Raw genomic sequence first — 13,711 nt, 5'->3', positions numbered from 1 at the left:
GAGAATGGACCGGGGAATAAGAGATGCTCAAGTGGCACGATTGAGGATGCCTAGATCTCCGTTGTATGACAACGCTGACACACCAAGTTCTTTAGGTACCAATCCCTCGGTTGGCGGCAAAGAGGCGAGGGGCCACTCATCGAGGACAACGAGCAGCACCGCTGGTCAAAACAAACCGACACGCGCGGGAAATGCACGCAGATGCCAAAAGACGGGGAATATAGGGTACGGTGGCAGGGGATGGTGAAGTCAGTCGGGGTGGAGAAGGAGAGATGAACTGATGGATTATGTAACCCTTTGACGGCATGGCGCTCTGGTCATGTGTATGATGCCTTAGGCAATAACGCACACTAGTCGCATGATCTATACGAAGGACTGTAGAACACTCACTTGTACGATGTAGAATATTCGATAGATGGCTCTCAATCATCTAACAGTTTATCCGTTCTGATTCTCTTGAGGATAACACGTGATTAAGCTTAGGCGATGGGGGCTTAATTAGCACAGGAGTATCAAGCCCCTCCAGTACCAAGTTTGGGTCACTAATGGCCCCATCTGCTCGTGCCCACTGCCCACATCCTCCGCCGATCATGTCATCATTCTGTTACGGTGGGCTGAGTAGGGTATTGATAAGCTCAAACGATGATGGTATCACCCCCACCGTAGTATATATTCCCATAGGAAAACACTTGTACATGAATGTTAACTCTAGCTCTAAATTTTTAATGAGATATTTCTGAAAAGCCTTTTACACAGTAAGGGTGAGGTATGAACTTTGGTTCATATCTAATCGACTATACCTATGAATCTTGAGCGATATTACACGGGTCGTTCATAGTTTTGATTGAGAAATGCTCAGATTGGACTAAAATGCTCACCAGGATTATTCTCGAACGATTGGTCACTCAAATTGCTATATGAACATCGAAACTTGCCTAAAAAGAAGGGTTTAGAAGCGACCGAGAACTGTAAAATGGTATGTTCTTGTAGATTGTCTAAGTGTCTCTCGCTCATTCGGCTGGATATCATTTTCTTTCCAGATTACTAGGTTAATTTGGATCTAATAGAGCGCATTCATGGATAGAAGAAAACCAGCCTCGTTGTTGGGGACTTATTTACACTATGGCGAGCTGTATAGGGGCTGACTTCAGTGCACGAAGTTGGTATGGCAGGATCCTCCTTTCAGAAGAGAATAGTCTGATTTGAGTAAGATTATTATACTAAATCCAGTCGATTTATATCCACTGATTCGAGATATACTGCACGATGTTGGAGATCCATAGTCTAGGCTTTTGATCCACTTTCCCCGGACGGGGCCGCGAGTCCATACGGTATTTACGCGGGGCTTGCACAACTTCGTCTCAATCCCTACATGGTACACCAAGGCCAACTACGATATCATGGCCCACAAAAAGCAATTAATAGAAATTAGGCATGATTAATCTGTAGATATAAGTGTTATCTTTCAGTGGAAGATGAAAATACGTAGAGCACTCCGTGATAGTGAGCAACAATACCATTGGTAACGGCACCGTATCACCCAAAATAACCTAGCTCTCTAGCATCATGAAGCACCCATGGGAGCAAGCTAAGACCTGTCCCTGGTTGATGGCTAGACTCTTCCACTCCACATTTGACTTCTTGAAGCGGTTATCTGCGAACATTTTTGTCCTAGTAGTGGCCAGCATGAGTTGGGTCGATCCGCAATAGGACGACCCATGACACGGGAGGCTTGACATGTCCCTAGATAGATGCATATCCCACGTTCCAAAGAGTTCTAGTAGCACGTCATGACAATTGATCCGACTTTCTCAATATCTTAGTGGTTATCCTCCACTTTTCCACCCCGCGGTATGTCGTCACAGAGCTCTGATAACAGTTAGGCATGGGTCGGAAGAAGGAGGGCTGGTGAACTTATAAACCACGCATACCACAGTTTACTACAGCTAACGCCAGATCTGCAAATTAAACCCCAGATTCAATCCCAATCGACAGACTTATATTCTTTGAACTCTAGTCTTCCTCATCATGTCTAACTTTATGCACAAAATGAAGGATGCTGTCACCAGCCATCTTCACATGAACAAAGGATCTAACAATGACTCGTCCAGGATGGAGGGCCCGGTCAACGGTCAGCTTATCTGTGCTCGGTGATGAACGGATTGAACACTCATGTCTTATGTGACTTGTAGATGCCAGTAACGCTCCCAAGATGGGCGACAAGATGGAAGGTAAGAGCATGGTCAGCTCCCACGCCTACGTTGTCTGTACTAATGGGTTAGGCCCTGGCAACACTATGGGCGCAACCAATACCGGCACTACCAGTTACGACTCAACCGCTCCTGACACCAACATGGGAGATACAATGAGAACCAGCGACAACTACGGCTCTACCACAGCAGGGATGGGCGGTTCTGGCACTTATGGTACTGGAGGACAACTCGACTCCTCCAAGATGGCTAGCGGCATGACAGGTACGGAATTCGACCACAAGACTGGCAAACATTTTCTAACTCCTATTAGATACCAATCCTAGTTATGGCTCGACTGGCGCTGGTATGAATCCTACGACCTACAGCTCTACCGGGGGTTATGGGTCCGGAGAGGTGAATACAGGCTCTCGTCTCAATGAGTCCAGGATGGCCAACGAAATGAATCCTCCTTTCAACACCAGTCTTGGTATTATATAATTTTCAGATCACACTCTAGAATATTTGGACTGACATGACCTGTTTCAGGGGACCGCGAGACCTATGGAGGCAACATGGCCTCGACGACCACCCCGATGGGCCAAGCTGGGAACACCATGGAAAGTGGAGCCAACACCTACAACATGGGTTCTTCCAACAGGGCCAACCAAATGGAGAATAGGGCCCAGGAAGAGATGGGAAACCTCTCTGGCCAGCCAGGCTTTACTGGTGCTGCAGCCGGCGGCAGCAGCTATAACGCACCCAAGCCCACCAGCAGGAGAAGAAGCTCAGGCCCACACAGCTCCAACTTTCTCAACAAGCTGGACCCCCGGGTGCACAGCTCGGATTATGAAAACGTCGCTGCTAATAATCAACGCGGAAACTAGACTGTTGTGGATGCTTGACTTTGTGAGATGAATACCACGTATCTTGTACTCTTCATGTTAGTTGTCATTCATGAACATGAAATTGAATTGAAATCATTCTCGTTCGAGTTATATTCGATATTATAGTATGGTTGCTAGCTTGATTATTGTAAAAGCTAGCCTGGGTATAGAGCAAGAGAATATCAAACGATCGTAAAGAAGTCTCGCCGCAAGGGAGAGCCATATCAAGGACGAAGGCCAAGTCATTTCCAGGGTCTCGGGGTTTGAAATGCCACATCAATTGGTAAATCAATCAAACCATTATCAAAGTAGTGCGCAGAGTGTCTCTCTAGTTACGACGAGTAAGGAAAGAAACGATAAGCACACCGATGCAAGCAAGGAAGGCAAGGAACATGAATGCAGCATCAGCCTCGGCGCGAACGCAACGGGTATGCACCACGCCCTTGTCAGCGCACCACTTATTATCCTTGTCTTCCCAGCAGCCTCCACTGATGAGAGGGTTATCCCAAGTAGGTCCGTCAGTCGAAGTGTTATTGCAGTCGACACCTTTAAGGGCCACAGAGAAGGCCTAAAAACCTGTCAGCGATCTTCACATGCTAAAGTTTGTGAGAGTAGGTTGACTTACGACGCCTGCAGCCAAGAGAGCAATGCTGGTGACACCATCAAGGACCCAGGTGAAGACACCTCTTAGCTTATCAACGAAGAGGGAGGCAATACCAATCACCGAGGCGATGATACCGAGAGCCCCAGTAAAAGCAGCGTAGCTTGTTTGAGATGGGACTTTTCCATACTTCTGTTGTCTTGCCAGACTGATAGAGAGACCCAGCACAACAATGCTGAAGAGAATCTAGTAAATGATTGATTAGTTGCGCGCCAAGATTATAAAGAAGAACTTTATTGAATAGATTCCTACCTGTAAAAAGCGTGCAATACCAGAGATGATCTGCATTTTGGATGCTCTGAGGAAGGAATTTACTTATTTGGTTGCAATAGGTTCAAGGAGAGTTATTCCAAAGAAAACAAGACAGGAAGAAGAAAAGAGGACTAACAGCTTTTTTATTTCTGCCCGTTAGCTGAGGGCAATTCCTAGTCGGTGGAAAGAGCAAGCTTGCAGGCACAGCCCTAATATTAGCAGCCCCCGTTTTTGTAGTGCTTGGGGCCAAATGGGGCCGTTAGGTGCAGGGAGTGGGTTTCGGGTTACCTGAGAAGGCAGTCTTATTTGTTGATCCTTCTAGGAACAAAGAACGATATCCAATGACTATGATGATCTCTACATCATTTTTTTGCTGGCGCGATGCACTAACAAATGGGCCTTGGGAGAGATGTCAGTGCGCCAGCCTTGTTGAGCCGCAAGCTCGAAGCAATTGGGATTTGAGCCTTTACCGATTATGCATGCCTACACCGACTAGATATGAGCTAGACGGTCGATATGAAAGGGGGAATACCCGGAGAAATTCCACGAGCATGTCATTGAAATGGTGTGTTGCCAAGAGATAGACAATTTTGTAAGGACTTGAAGGATGAAGCCCATGTTGCTTGAGGCCCGGGACAGGCACAGCCTTCTGCCCCGCAGCCCGAAACTGCCTTGCCCTTAAATCCGCCCCAACATGAAACAGAAATAGGCTATGTGACAGCAAGTCAATGCAATGAGTCGAATCAAATGACTCAGGTAGAGTGGGCGATCTAATGACTCAACCTGTTCCTTGATCCCCTCTTCCGGCGGAGGCAGCGAGCTTCTTTCATAGCTCACCAGGGACGCCCGGTCAGTGAGGATTCAGAACTCATCTGTAGTACTACTCTTTATCAGATGATGATAGTGTACGATTGCAGGTATTATGGGCTGCATGGTTATACAGCCTCTTAGCAAGGAAAGAAGATACTTCACAAGCGATCGGTTGTATCACCGACCAAATGAATCATTAAACGTTAAAATGAAGCAGACTCGAAAACAAATCCCTTGAATAAATTCAGAAAGAAAGCGCTGGTATGACATGAAAACAGGAGCTTTGAAAAGGAAGAGCCCTAGTCAAAGGTGTATCAACGAAGGACCTCGAGCCATGAACACAGCCTTGCCCGTTTCCATCATGTACAGGGAAAGAAATAAATGCCCATGTGCGAACACAGAGGCTAATAATGACAGGAAAAAAAGGTAGAGGAGACAAGGGACTGTGTAGGCTTAGCTGATGGGGCATTGAATATGGTGACAGGGGGCATCGAAAAACAAGAACGGATGAGAGAAAACCGGGTAGTAACGATCAGGATATTCGGCGCCAAGATCATGACTGGTGCGAACTAGGAATGAGAACATGACGAGAAAAGGACAAGAGAGAAAGTCGGAGTATGCAAGGTATGCAATAGATGTGGTGGCTCTGAACCCAACGCCGGGAAACACGGGTAGATCCCGCGGTCGGGGGCGCCTCGAATAGCAGATGAGGCCCAGAGTACAAGGAAGGAATCAGGTCGTCATGAGGAGAAAAGGAGAATCATCGGAGGAGGAAGGTCATGCTGGAGCTACCTTGACCAAGGCGCCAACTTTTGGGAAGAAAATGGGTCGTTAATTGGGGTACAAGAAGAGGAGCGCAAACATGTTGCTAGGACACATTCACTTGTCCATCTTTTGCCAGCCGTTGAGATAGGCCATCAAACCAACGCCAAGAAGGACTACCCCAAGCATGGATGCATAAGGGCTTGCCTCTTCTAGGTAGTGACGTCGTTGCCATTGTGCAATCGCTGTGCTTGCCACATCTATCTCGGGTCTCTTGGAGGCAGACTCAAAGCATTCCACGGACGAGTCGCCCGTCTTGGACCCCGCTGCACCATTCTCAACCAAGCCTGCTTGGCCAGAGATGACCTTGCTGGAATCATGGGCCTGGGTGTGGGATTTGCTATCGGTGACAGCCGATGAGGCCTTCTCAGCACGTTCCTTGCGAATGGTCTCAATCATCTCCGCCAGCGACTGGCGCAACTCGCCATTCTCATTATCGGCTTTCTCTGCACGCTCCTTGAAAGCAGCCATCTGCTTGCTCATCTCGTCCATCTGCTCCATCACTGACTCGAGTCGACGCTGGAGTTGCGCCTCGGTGGAAAGCTCTGCCTTTTCAGAATCCGAGGCCGTGGGAACTTCCGAGGGCAGGATGGATCCGTTCGTCTGCACAGATGTCTCTGGCACCTCATGCTCTTGGTCAACCAAGGATTCCTGGGTCGAAGAGGCAGCAGTGTCATGCTCTGCCGGGACGATCGCAGGCTCCATCTTCTCTGACAGAGATGTCATCTCCAACTTCTTGACCTTCTCTTCCGCAGATTCGCGTGCAGCCTTCTCCTGGCGAAGGAGGTCTTCAAGTTCCTTAATCCGAGTTCCCTGTGTCTCAAGTTCCCGCTTGGTTGTGGTCAGACTCTCGATGAGAGCAAGAATCTGACTGGAGTCACGAGAGATAGGGGAGTTTGATGAGGCCGATTTAGGCTTATCAGTGTCGCTGCGCTTCAGGGGTGAAAAGCCGTCTGGCCCACCGCGTGGTGGCGCATCTGGTTTCTCTGGAAGAGGTTGCTGGGGAGGAGGAGCAGGTGGTTCAGAGAATCTGGAGAAGGAATCGACGCGAGGCATTTTTGGGCGACCGTTTAACTGACGAGGGCCACTGCTCTCAAGAGGAGAAGGCTTGCTAGCCTTTTCCTTCTCAGCATAACCAGGCTTAATGATCGCGCTCAGGAATTCATCAGTTTGACGAAGGTCGAGGGACTGTTGCTTGGCTTGTTTCAACTCGCTCTGTGGGGTCTCAGTTAGCATATAGGAGCCGTACGAGTGCGCAACCAGCGGAACTCACAGTGACCCTCTTGACGACCTGTTCGACAGAGATGGGGGAGTTCCAGTAGTTCATTTGGCGTTGCTGGGCCAAAGCGTTGATGTGATTAGTAGCGTTGCTTTGGGCGCTGCGATTGCTTGCGTTGCTACCGGAGCGTCCTCGTAGGTGAGAGAGTGGCTGGCTTAGAGGTGAGGGAAGCAGGCCCCCACCTGAGGCAGGATCCAAGTCTCCGAAGTTGAGGTCCAGGATATTAGGTGTTGTTCCATATAGACCCGCGTGCTCAACCTTTGCTGAAACTTTGTGATGAACGATGGTGTTTTGATCTTCACTGACGATATCAATCCCCAGTTCTAGAGTATCATTCTCCCGCAGCTCATGTGGTTCAGACTCTCGGTTTTCAAGCGACAACCGGTGACCATTGACAAATGTACCGTTTGATGACTTCACATCACGAATCCAAATCTTGCCGGTCTTGTCGGCCCAGATCTCAGCGTGCTGGCGAGAGAGAACCTTGGAATCAAAGAACCCATTCACTGGGGTAGGTACTGTCTTTGCATTGGTTTGACGGCCAATTCGCAGCACTTCCGGGTAGAATGGTACGTTAATCTGTTTCTTTTCAAAGGTACCATTCATGGGTGTAAGGGCCAAAATCGCAGGTGGTTCTGCAGACTGCCCGTTCGTCTGTCTAACACCATTCTGTTGACCAGATTGCAGCATGTGCTGCGAGGGCACAATATTCGAAGGCTGATGCATGGCGGACATAGTTGACGATGCCGTAGGTCCAGATGAGAAAGCAGGAACAGCCTGGGACCGGGTGTTCGTCACTCCAGCGACAGGCTCAGCCTTCGAGCTTGGCCAAGGATTACGAATAGGCTTCTTCTTTGACGACCAGGTACCAGTTTCGGGATTGAAAGTCTGTCCAGCTTGGGTATCTTGTGAGCCACTCGTAGCCACGACCGTAGAGGTCGAGGAGTTTGAGCTCAATGAGGACGAAGAGTTGGAACGTTGAACGTGTTTAGGAGGCATGAACATCCGTGACACTTCTTCCGCATTAACTGAAGAGAGGGCTCCTTGTCCTCCGTTGCCGGTGCTATACCATCCCAAGCGAGACCCCGATTGCACACTAGGCGGAGATGCCACAGCAGTCATGGAGAAGGTTGCCCGGGATTGATAGAGCACAATGGAATATCTGAGCAGTGATCAACGGTCACTAATTGGGAGAGCCTTGATACCAGGCTCTCCAGATGAGCCGAGACAAAAGTTGATGCAGTATGTTCGTCGAAGTTCGATGGCAATTTATGAACGGGAAGGGCTGGGATGCGCGTAGGAGGGCAGTTGTTGTTGGTGGACGGCCGGCTAATTCAGAACGGTCGCGTTAGCGCTGTTCGGTCGGTAGCCAAACAATTTATCCAGACCCCAGGCCCGCAGGCCTGGATGAGAGCCATCAGACTGTTGGAAATATGTTGATAGATGCCAAGCTTACCGTAAATCGTAGATTCAAGGAGATCCAGTCGCAGTCTGGGGCCGAAAGTCAGTGCTCCAGACCAGGGAGGCGTGTGAGGTCTTGCCGAAACGTGAGCAGCGACCGATGTCTCACACCGTCCCAGGGCAATGAATGAAGCACGAGACGGACTGCGGCCTTGCCACAGGCTCAAGGCCACCCTAACAGCGATGTAACGAGGGTAGAATCAAAGGTCCGGGATGGTCGGCCATAGAGGAAATCGCCCAAGGAGAGGAGTGTGGTCTGGTCCCTGCTCCCTTGACGCCTCCAGTCAATCCTGGTCACGTGCATTATCAGCACGTGCCAGTGCGCCGTTAGGGTCACGTGTAAAGGCGGTGAGACCCCAGCGGAGAGGAGGTTCTGTGATGCGCTCGAGCGAAAAAGCACCTGTTGTCGATCGAGAGCATCATCGAAGCAAATAGGTTGGATATGTTCTGCTCTACCTTGTTATCAAAGATATTGACTTTGGAATTCTGATACAGAGCTTCAATCATCCATCCAAAATGCCCGTTGTTGCAGCTCCTCCCGCAGGGGGCCCTGTCGGTCCCTCGACCTTCGACAAGAGTACGTTGTCAGCTGAATGAGCGCCTGGGGCCGCTCAAATTTGGATCTGAGAGACCGAATGTGCTAACCAATGGATTAGTGAAAATGGGTGCTATGATGGGATCCAGTACGTGACCGGTGGACGGCCTAGTCCAACTTGAAACTTCAAAGACTACTACAAAGCTGCTGCTAATGCGACACCCAACAAATAGCTGTCGGTGGAATCATGGGCTTCATTATCGGTATGTCGCATATAAAGCCAGAAGCTTGTGAAGCTTTGAGCCTTATCAGCTAATCAAACGCAGGCACGGTGACTATCTTCCAGTACGGCGCAGGCCCCAACGGTGTTATGCGTACTCTGGGCAAGTACATGCTTGGCTCTGGTGCCACTTTCGGGTATTTCCATCTTCTTCTCCATCAGAAACCTTGTAGCCGAACATACCAAGCTAAACAAAGCTTTCTCTCGACGTCTAGACTCTTCATGTCCATCGGCAGCGTTATCCGTACTGAGGGACCCCACAATGATGCCTGGCTCCGCGCTCGAGGCCCGCCTATCATGCTCCCTCGCCAGACCCCTTTGCGCCAGATGCGCCAATAAACTCGTCACTCTCCGGTATCTCTTTATCTCTGAAGGGTCGTTCGAGAAGATATGCGACATGGCCAAATCGAAGGGGACGGTCCTTGTACGATAATCAATTCTCTTTTGAGCGTTCTTGACAGACCTGAGGCTGAGGAATCGTATGGTTGAAAGGCTACAAGGAGGCGGTTCTGCAGTTGGGATGGAAGGTCCAACACTTCTCAGTCCTACAATGTATATATGCCAGTCACCTTCTGGGGTTTGTGGGTGCTAATTCTTCTGCCCCAGGTGCTGTCGACGATACACTTGCATCTGTCCATCAGCGATATCATGATCCTCAGGCTGCCTTTGTTTTGCTCATCAGTAGAAGTGAAGTGGCCCATTAGCCAGGACGCACAGAAGATGTGCTAGACTTTGGCCTGGGCGTGTATAACTACCAACTGAATATCATTGTTAATTATCGCTAATAAAGCCATATCCCTTGTAGAAATCGACGTTCTCCGTCAAGACAATCCAGTCTCCGTTCAACCGGGGCGGCCTAAGGCTAGTCGTCCTGCTATGAGCACGGAATATATTATCAAAAGCTCCTTCTGATCAAAATCCACTGTTGGTATCTTGACGAGCTCAACCAGTCCGACTTCAATCCACGGTGGTGAAGGAATGCACCGCCATTTTCAGTCTTGGAATTGCTCAAAAGCTTGACAAGCTATTGCAGCGGGGAGGCTTTGGAACCTGTCAGCCCTCCCGAATTGGCGAGATCAGCAAAGGTATGAACATTTTTTACAATAATCTTTTGGCAACCCGGGTATTCATTCTGGTAGCCATATGAAGATCCGTCTGGCAGGAGACCCTGTATGAACGTGCTCTTTGGGGAGGAGGTGAAGAAGTATCCTGCCTGGAGTTGTCGAGCCAGATCAATGGACTCTATGTACATATGCCCTGTTTCATTTCCACCGCAAGGTTCTGTATATTTATTATGCCGCTGGTTTGTCCTAGAGCATCATCTATAATTTGGGCACTTGCTTGTCTCATGGTGTATAGCGATAGAAAAGACCATGTGAGGTTTGGCGGATCAGTCTTCAGTAGACGACATTGAATGAAAAGCCTGATCATGCACAGAGAACCTCCTAGGAGCTCCTAAGAGCCAGCTAGACTTGTAATGAAAACCAAAGCACGCTCAAATGCCACCGTGGGATGGCCATGGCGACAGGGATTATACAATGATGATTCAAGATAGTGAGTGGTATTACGAATGAGATGTACGAAATACACAGTAAGATCGGGTCAACATTAAAGAGTATAGCTTCTAAAAATGTATGTCAAGTTACACATCGTTCTTTCTTACCTTATTTGCTCTATCAGGAATATGAATCGAACAAGAGAGTTAAGTATCCAGCACCTCTGATGTGTCTCGGTGCCAAACGCAGCGAGATTAACGAACAGTCAGAGATAATCAAGGCTAGACCAAAACAAGACATTGCCTACTTTTAGTCCTTTCAGGCTCTGAAATCTCAGATTCGAAAAATTGACCTGTCGAGCTGCTTGTGATCATGGGACCTGTGTTCTAGTGGTCTCTCTTGCCTCATGCTTTCATATCTGTAACCTTCGAGGTATAGAAACATTCCAGTTCTCACTAAACATCGTGAAGGAATGGTGTAGCAAAGGTGAAACATCAATCAAGGTTGGATTTGCTCTAAAGTTCAGATAGATTTGACACCAGAGCCAGAGATATAGTCCTCATATCTAAGTAGTTTGTTTGATCTTAATGGAGACACCAGGAATCTCAAACTTGGCGCCGATAGGTTGTTTCAGTAGACTCTGAGGCTTTATAGCTCAGTATGGTAACTGTTGCCAGTCACGTCATAGTGATTGTTGTTCGAGCCACCACTAAGCAAAAAAGTTTCACCATTCAGGGAAGCATCCGCAGAAGACGCGCTGGATGTTCCCGCTTCAGTCAGCTTATATAACGCAGCGACGATCTTGCCTATGTATATAGACAGGTGATGCAATCTCGATCACCATGCAATTAGCGCATAAAAAGGGATAGCATGTATGTAGCTAGCTAGCTCATACTGTAGATCCTCGGGTCATAAATCGAAGGCGGTTTGCGCTGACCTCTACCTGTCCATTGTGCTACTGTCATCGCCCTGTCATTCCGATTCCTGAGGTTAGGACAATGACCGCCTTTGCCAGCTGCTTGTGTAACCGGCGCATTTGTTGTCAATGCATCAGTAGATTCAACCACCTTGACCCGGCCAGGAATACCTCTACTTGTTCAACGGAGTCGGGCTTGGGGGAACCGGCGGTGACCGGCGTGATGTGACACCAATAATCATCGGCCAGCGATCGCCAGTCCCTTTCCGACCCAACGGAGCAAACGTTTCGCCCCGTCGGACCTCGGGTGGCAGGGTGCAAGAACGATGACGGGGGGGGCTCGCTTCACAAATGGACCTTTAAGTTTTCGAATCTGATAGTATGCATGTCTGCTGGTACTGCAAACTGACTTTGCGATGAGAACTCTACGCGGTCGGAGCCGTCACCTCTCGAATTTTCGTTCGTGTTCATTTCGCGTTGCTTACCATTGAAGTTTCCGCAAGGAGAACCATAGGGCCCGGGACGATCAGTCAAGTTCTCGAACCTCGCAGACTCACAACAGAGCGCTAATGATTCGTAAAGAGAAAGCGAGAGGGTCGATCGTGAAGTGTTATAGTGGATCGGCCATTAATGGTTCCCATGGGTCTTGTCAGGCACAGGCACATGAGTCGCTTGAACTCGGGTGGATTTGTCCGCCAAGCCGGGGTTTCTGGACAGTCAAATTCCGCCATGGAGTGGCCCCCTCGTGCAAATTCTTATTCTCGTGTTCGGTGGACACTGGACAAGAGCCGACAGGAAGGGCGACAATGTGGGCTTGGGTGGGTGAGTGACTGGATGGACATGTCGGGCAGCCGCCGAATGAGGCAAAAAGAGAACCCAAATTTCGATGCAATCTCGGTTACTTCACCCCGTCAGCCAATCCCATCGCCCCCGGTCAAGTCCCCAGTGACGAGTGTGGCCACTGGCCACACGCTTCATGAGTCCATCCTGGAAAAATTGCCAACACTGCTGACACCACTCAAGGGCGAATCATAACCAACCAGCTCTGAGAGATCCGTGCTGTCCGTTCCTGCATTCATGACGCCAGGGGTCACACAGCTGTCGGGAGAGAAAAATACACCAGAACATCAACACCAAACCCATCAGAATGCTGCTATGGAGACGCTGCTGCATATCTGCTGTTCCGCGAGCATCGTCATTAATGAGAAACCGCGAGCGCGTATGGAAACACGACCCGATACCTGGATGGTTTCAGCGGGGGCCAGGCCAGGTGGCTTCCCCGTTCAACCGTTTGATCCAAGTCGCCCCCATTTCCGCCTCTCTAGTCTACTTTAGGTAGGTAAAGTTACTGGCGACTGGCGACACCCCTCGATGGCCCCCGATGGCATCTTCCAGGGGTGGCGAAAGAATCTCGTATTGCGTCTGGAAAAACAAAGCGCTGTCACAAATGACTACACATCGAGTTTTTCGACTGCTTGCGGGTATTTCGTGTGCAAGTACTCCGTTCAAGACAAAGTACCCTGATCTGCAGATGGCCCTAGGATCGTCTCCAATGGTTGGGTGATATGTGACTATCATACAGCATTGAGAGATTATTATGTTGCGGAAGCCCCCTTCCGCTCCCCTCGCATAACGAGTTGTTATGGATTCCAACTTCTCCGGGGAGCAGACGAACAGGAGGGAGAAAGTCTGTGCGAGTCAGCCAGGCCCTGGCGGTATTTCGGAGGGTTCTTGGCAGCAGTTGGTTGTTGACAAGTTGACTACTCCATCGTTAGGGTTGTGATTGCTCCTCCAGTCTCCATAGTTCGATTTTTTGGCCCGGCCCTATTTCGGATAGTCCCAGGAACGCTCGCCCCATCGGTCCAATAGGAGGCCCATTTGACGCCCAACTCGACTAGCGGCAATGATTTTAATAATCCTAATAATTTTAATTAAAAAAGCCAAAAATCAATAAAGGCAAAAACGAACGAGAAAGTCGCATATCCACCGGACTAGGGCTCAATTGGGGGACCCTGAATGGATGGGATGTCCCTTTCCCCAGGTTGGCGGCCAATCTCGTGTGCCTGAGATTTTGTTTAGACTGGGCGCATACCACTCGCCCTGTCATACTTCTTCCTTGACCT

The 13,711-nt window shown here is 49.3% G+C and overlaps 4 protein-coding genes across 4 annotated transcripts; 2 read left to right on the top strand and 2 right to left on the bottom strand.

Annotated features, from left to right (window-relative positions):
* Positions 1-2,028: 2,028 nt before the first annotated feature.
* Positions 2,029-3,076, top strand: N7473_007398 (uncharacterized protein; the record flags this gene model as incomplete). The annotated part of the gene is made up of 4 exons (XM_057153338.1): positions 2,029-2,131; positions 2,193-2,474; positions 2,524-2,679; positions 2,739-3,076. The coding sequence occupies 4 exons, from the start codon at positions 2,029-2,031 to the stop codon at positions 3,074-3,076; spliced, it is 879 nt and encodes a 292-aa protein (XP_057007676.1).
* A 313-nt stretch (positions 3,077-3,389) lies between these two features.
* Positions 3,390-4,081, bottom strand: N7473_007397 (MARVEL domain-containing protein). The gene is made up of 3 exons (XM_057153337.1): positions 3,990-4,081; positions 3,702-3,923; positions 3,390-3,644 (listed from the first exon to the last, which is right to left on the bottom strand). Exons 1-3 carry the CDS (start codon positions 4,023-4,025, stop codon positions 3,405-3,407), a joined length of 498 nt encoding a protein of 165 aa, XP_057007675.1. The 5' UTR covers positions 4,026-4,081; the 3' UTR covers positions 3,390-3,404.
* Positions 4,082-5,001: 920 nt separating this feature from the next.
* On the bottom strand, positions 5,002-8,595 carry N7473_007396 (uncharacterized protein). The gene is made up of 3 exons (XM_057153336.1): positions 8,357-8,595; positions 6,895-8,229; positions 5,002-6,836 (listed from the first exon to the last, which is right to left on the bottom strand). The coding sequence occupies exons 2-3, from the start codon at positions 8,020-8,022 to the stop codon at positions 5,679-5,681; spliced, it is 2,286 nt and encodes a 761-aa protein (XP_057007674.1). The 5' UTR covers positions 8,023-8,229; positions 8,357-8,595; the 3' UTR covers positions 5,002-5,678.
* Positions 8,596-8,756: 161 nt separating this feature from the next.
* On the top strand, positions 8,757-9,980 carry N7473_007395 (MGR2/ROMO1 family protein). The gene is made up of 7 exons (XM_057153335.1): positions 8,757-8,796; positions 8,857-8,938; positions 9,018-9,044; positions 9,130-9,159; positions 9,223-9,313; positions 9,392-9,728; positions 9,783-9,980. The coding sequence occupies exons 2-6, from the start codon at positions 8,878-8,880 to the stop codon at positions 9,513-9,515; spliced, it is 333 nt and encodes a 110-aa protein (XP_057007673.1). The 5' UTR covers positions 8,757-8,796; positions 8,857-8,877; the 3' UTR covers positions 9,516-9,728; positions 9,783-9,980.
* The last annotated feature ends 3,731 nt before the right edge of the window (positions 9,981-13,711 follow it).

The sequence above is a fragment of the Penicillium subrubescens genome (genome assembly GCF_028828155.1).
Source record: "Penicillium subrubescens strain IBT 31985 chromosome Unknown utg000005l_segment0_segment0, whole genome shotgun sequence".
Taxonomy (NCBI): domain Eukaryota; kingdom Fungi; phylum Ascomycota; class Eurotiomycetes; order Eurotiales; family Aspergillaceae; genus Penicillium; species Penicillium subrubescens.
This window is presented reverse-complemented; position numbering and strand designations above follow the sequence as displayed.

Coding starts and splice junctions, on each gene's coding strand:
- N7473_007397 (XM_057153337.1), bottom strand. CDS start 4,025: ATGCAGATCATCTCTGGTATTGCACGCTTTTTACAG. Junction 3,924..3,989: donor GTATTGCACGCTTTTTACAG/GTAGGAATCTAT, acceptor ATCATTTACTAG/ATTCTCTTCAGCATTGTTGT. Junction 3,645..3,701: donor CTCTCTTGGCTGCAGGCGTC/GTAAGTCAACCT, acceptor ACAGGTTTTTAG/GCCTTCTCTGTGGCCCTTAA.
- N7473_007396 (XM_057153336.1), bottom strand. CDS start 8,022: ATGACTGCTGTGGCATCTCCGCCTAGTGTGCAATCGGGGTCTCGCTTG. Junction 6,837..6,894: donor AGGTCGTCAAGAGGGTCACT/GTGAGTTCCGCT, acceptor GAGACCCCACAG/AGCGAGTTGAAACAAGCCAA.
- N7473_007395 (XM_057153335.1), top strand. CDS start 8,878: ATGCCCGTTGTTGCAGCTCCTCCCGCAGGGGGCCCTGTCGGTCCCTCG. Junction 8,939..9,017: donor TCCCTCGACCTTCGACAAGA/GTACGTTGTCAG, acceptor CCAATGGATTAG/TGAAAATGGGTGCTATGATG. Junction 9,160..9,222: donor AATCATGGGCTTCATTATCG/GTATGTCGCATA, acceptor AATCAAACGCAG/GCACGGTGACTATCTTCCAG.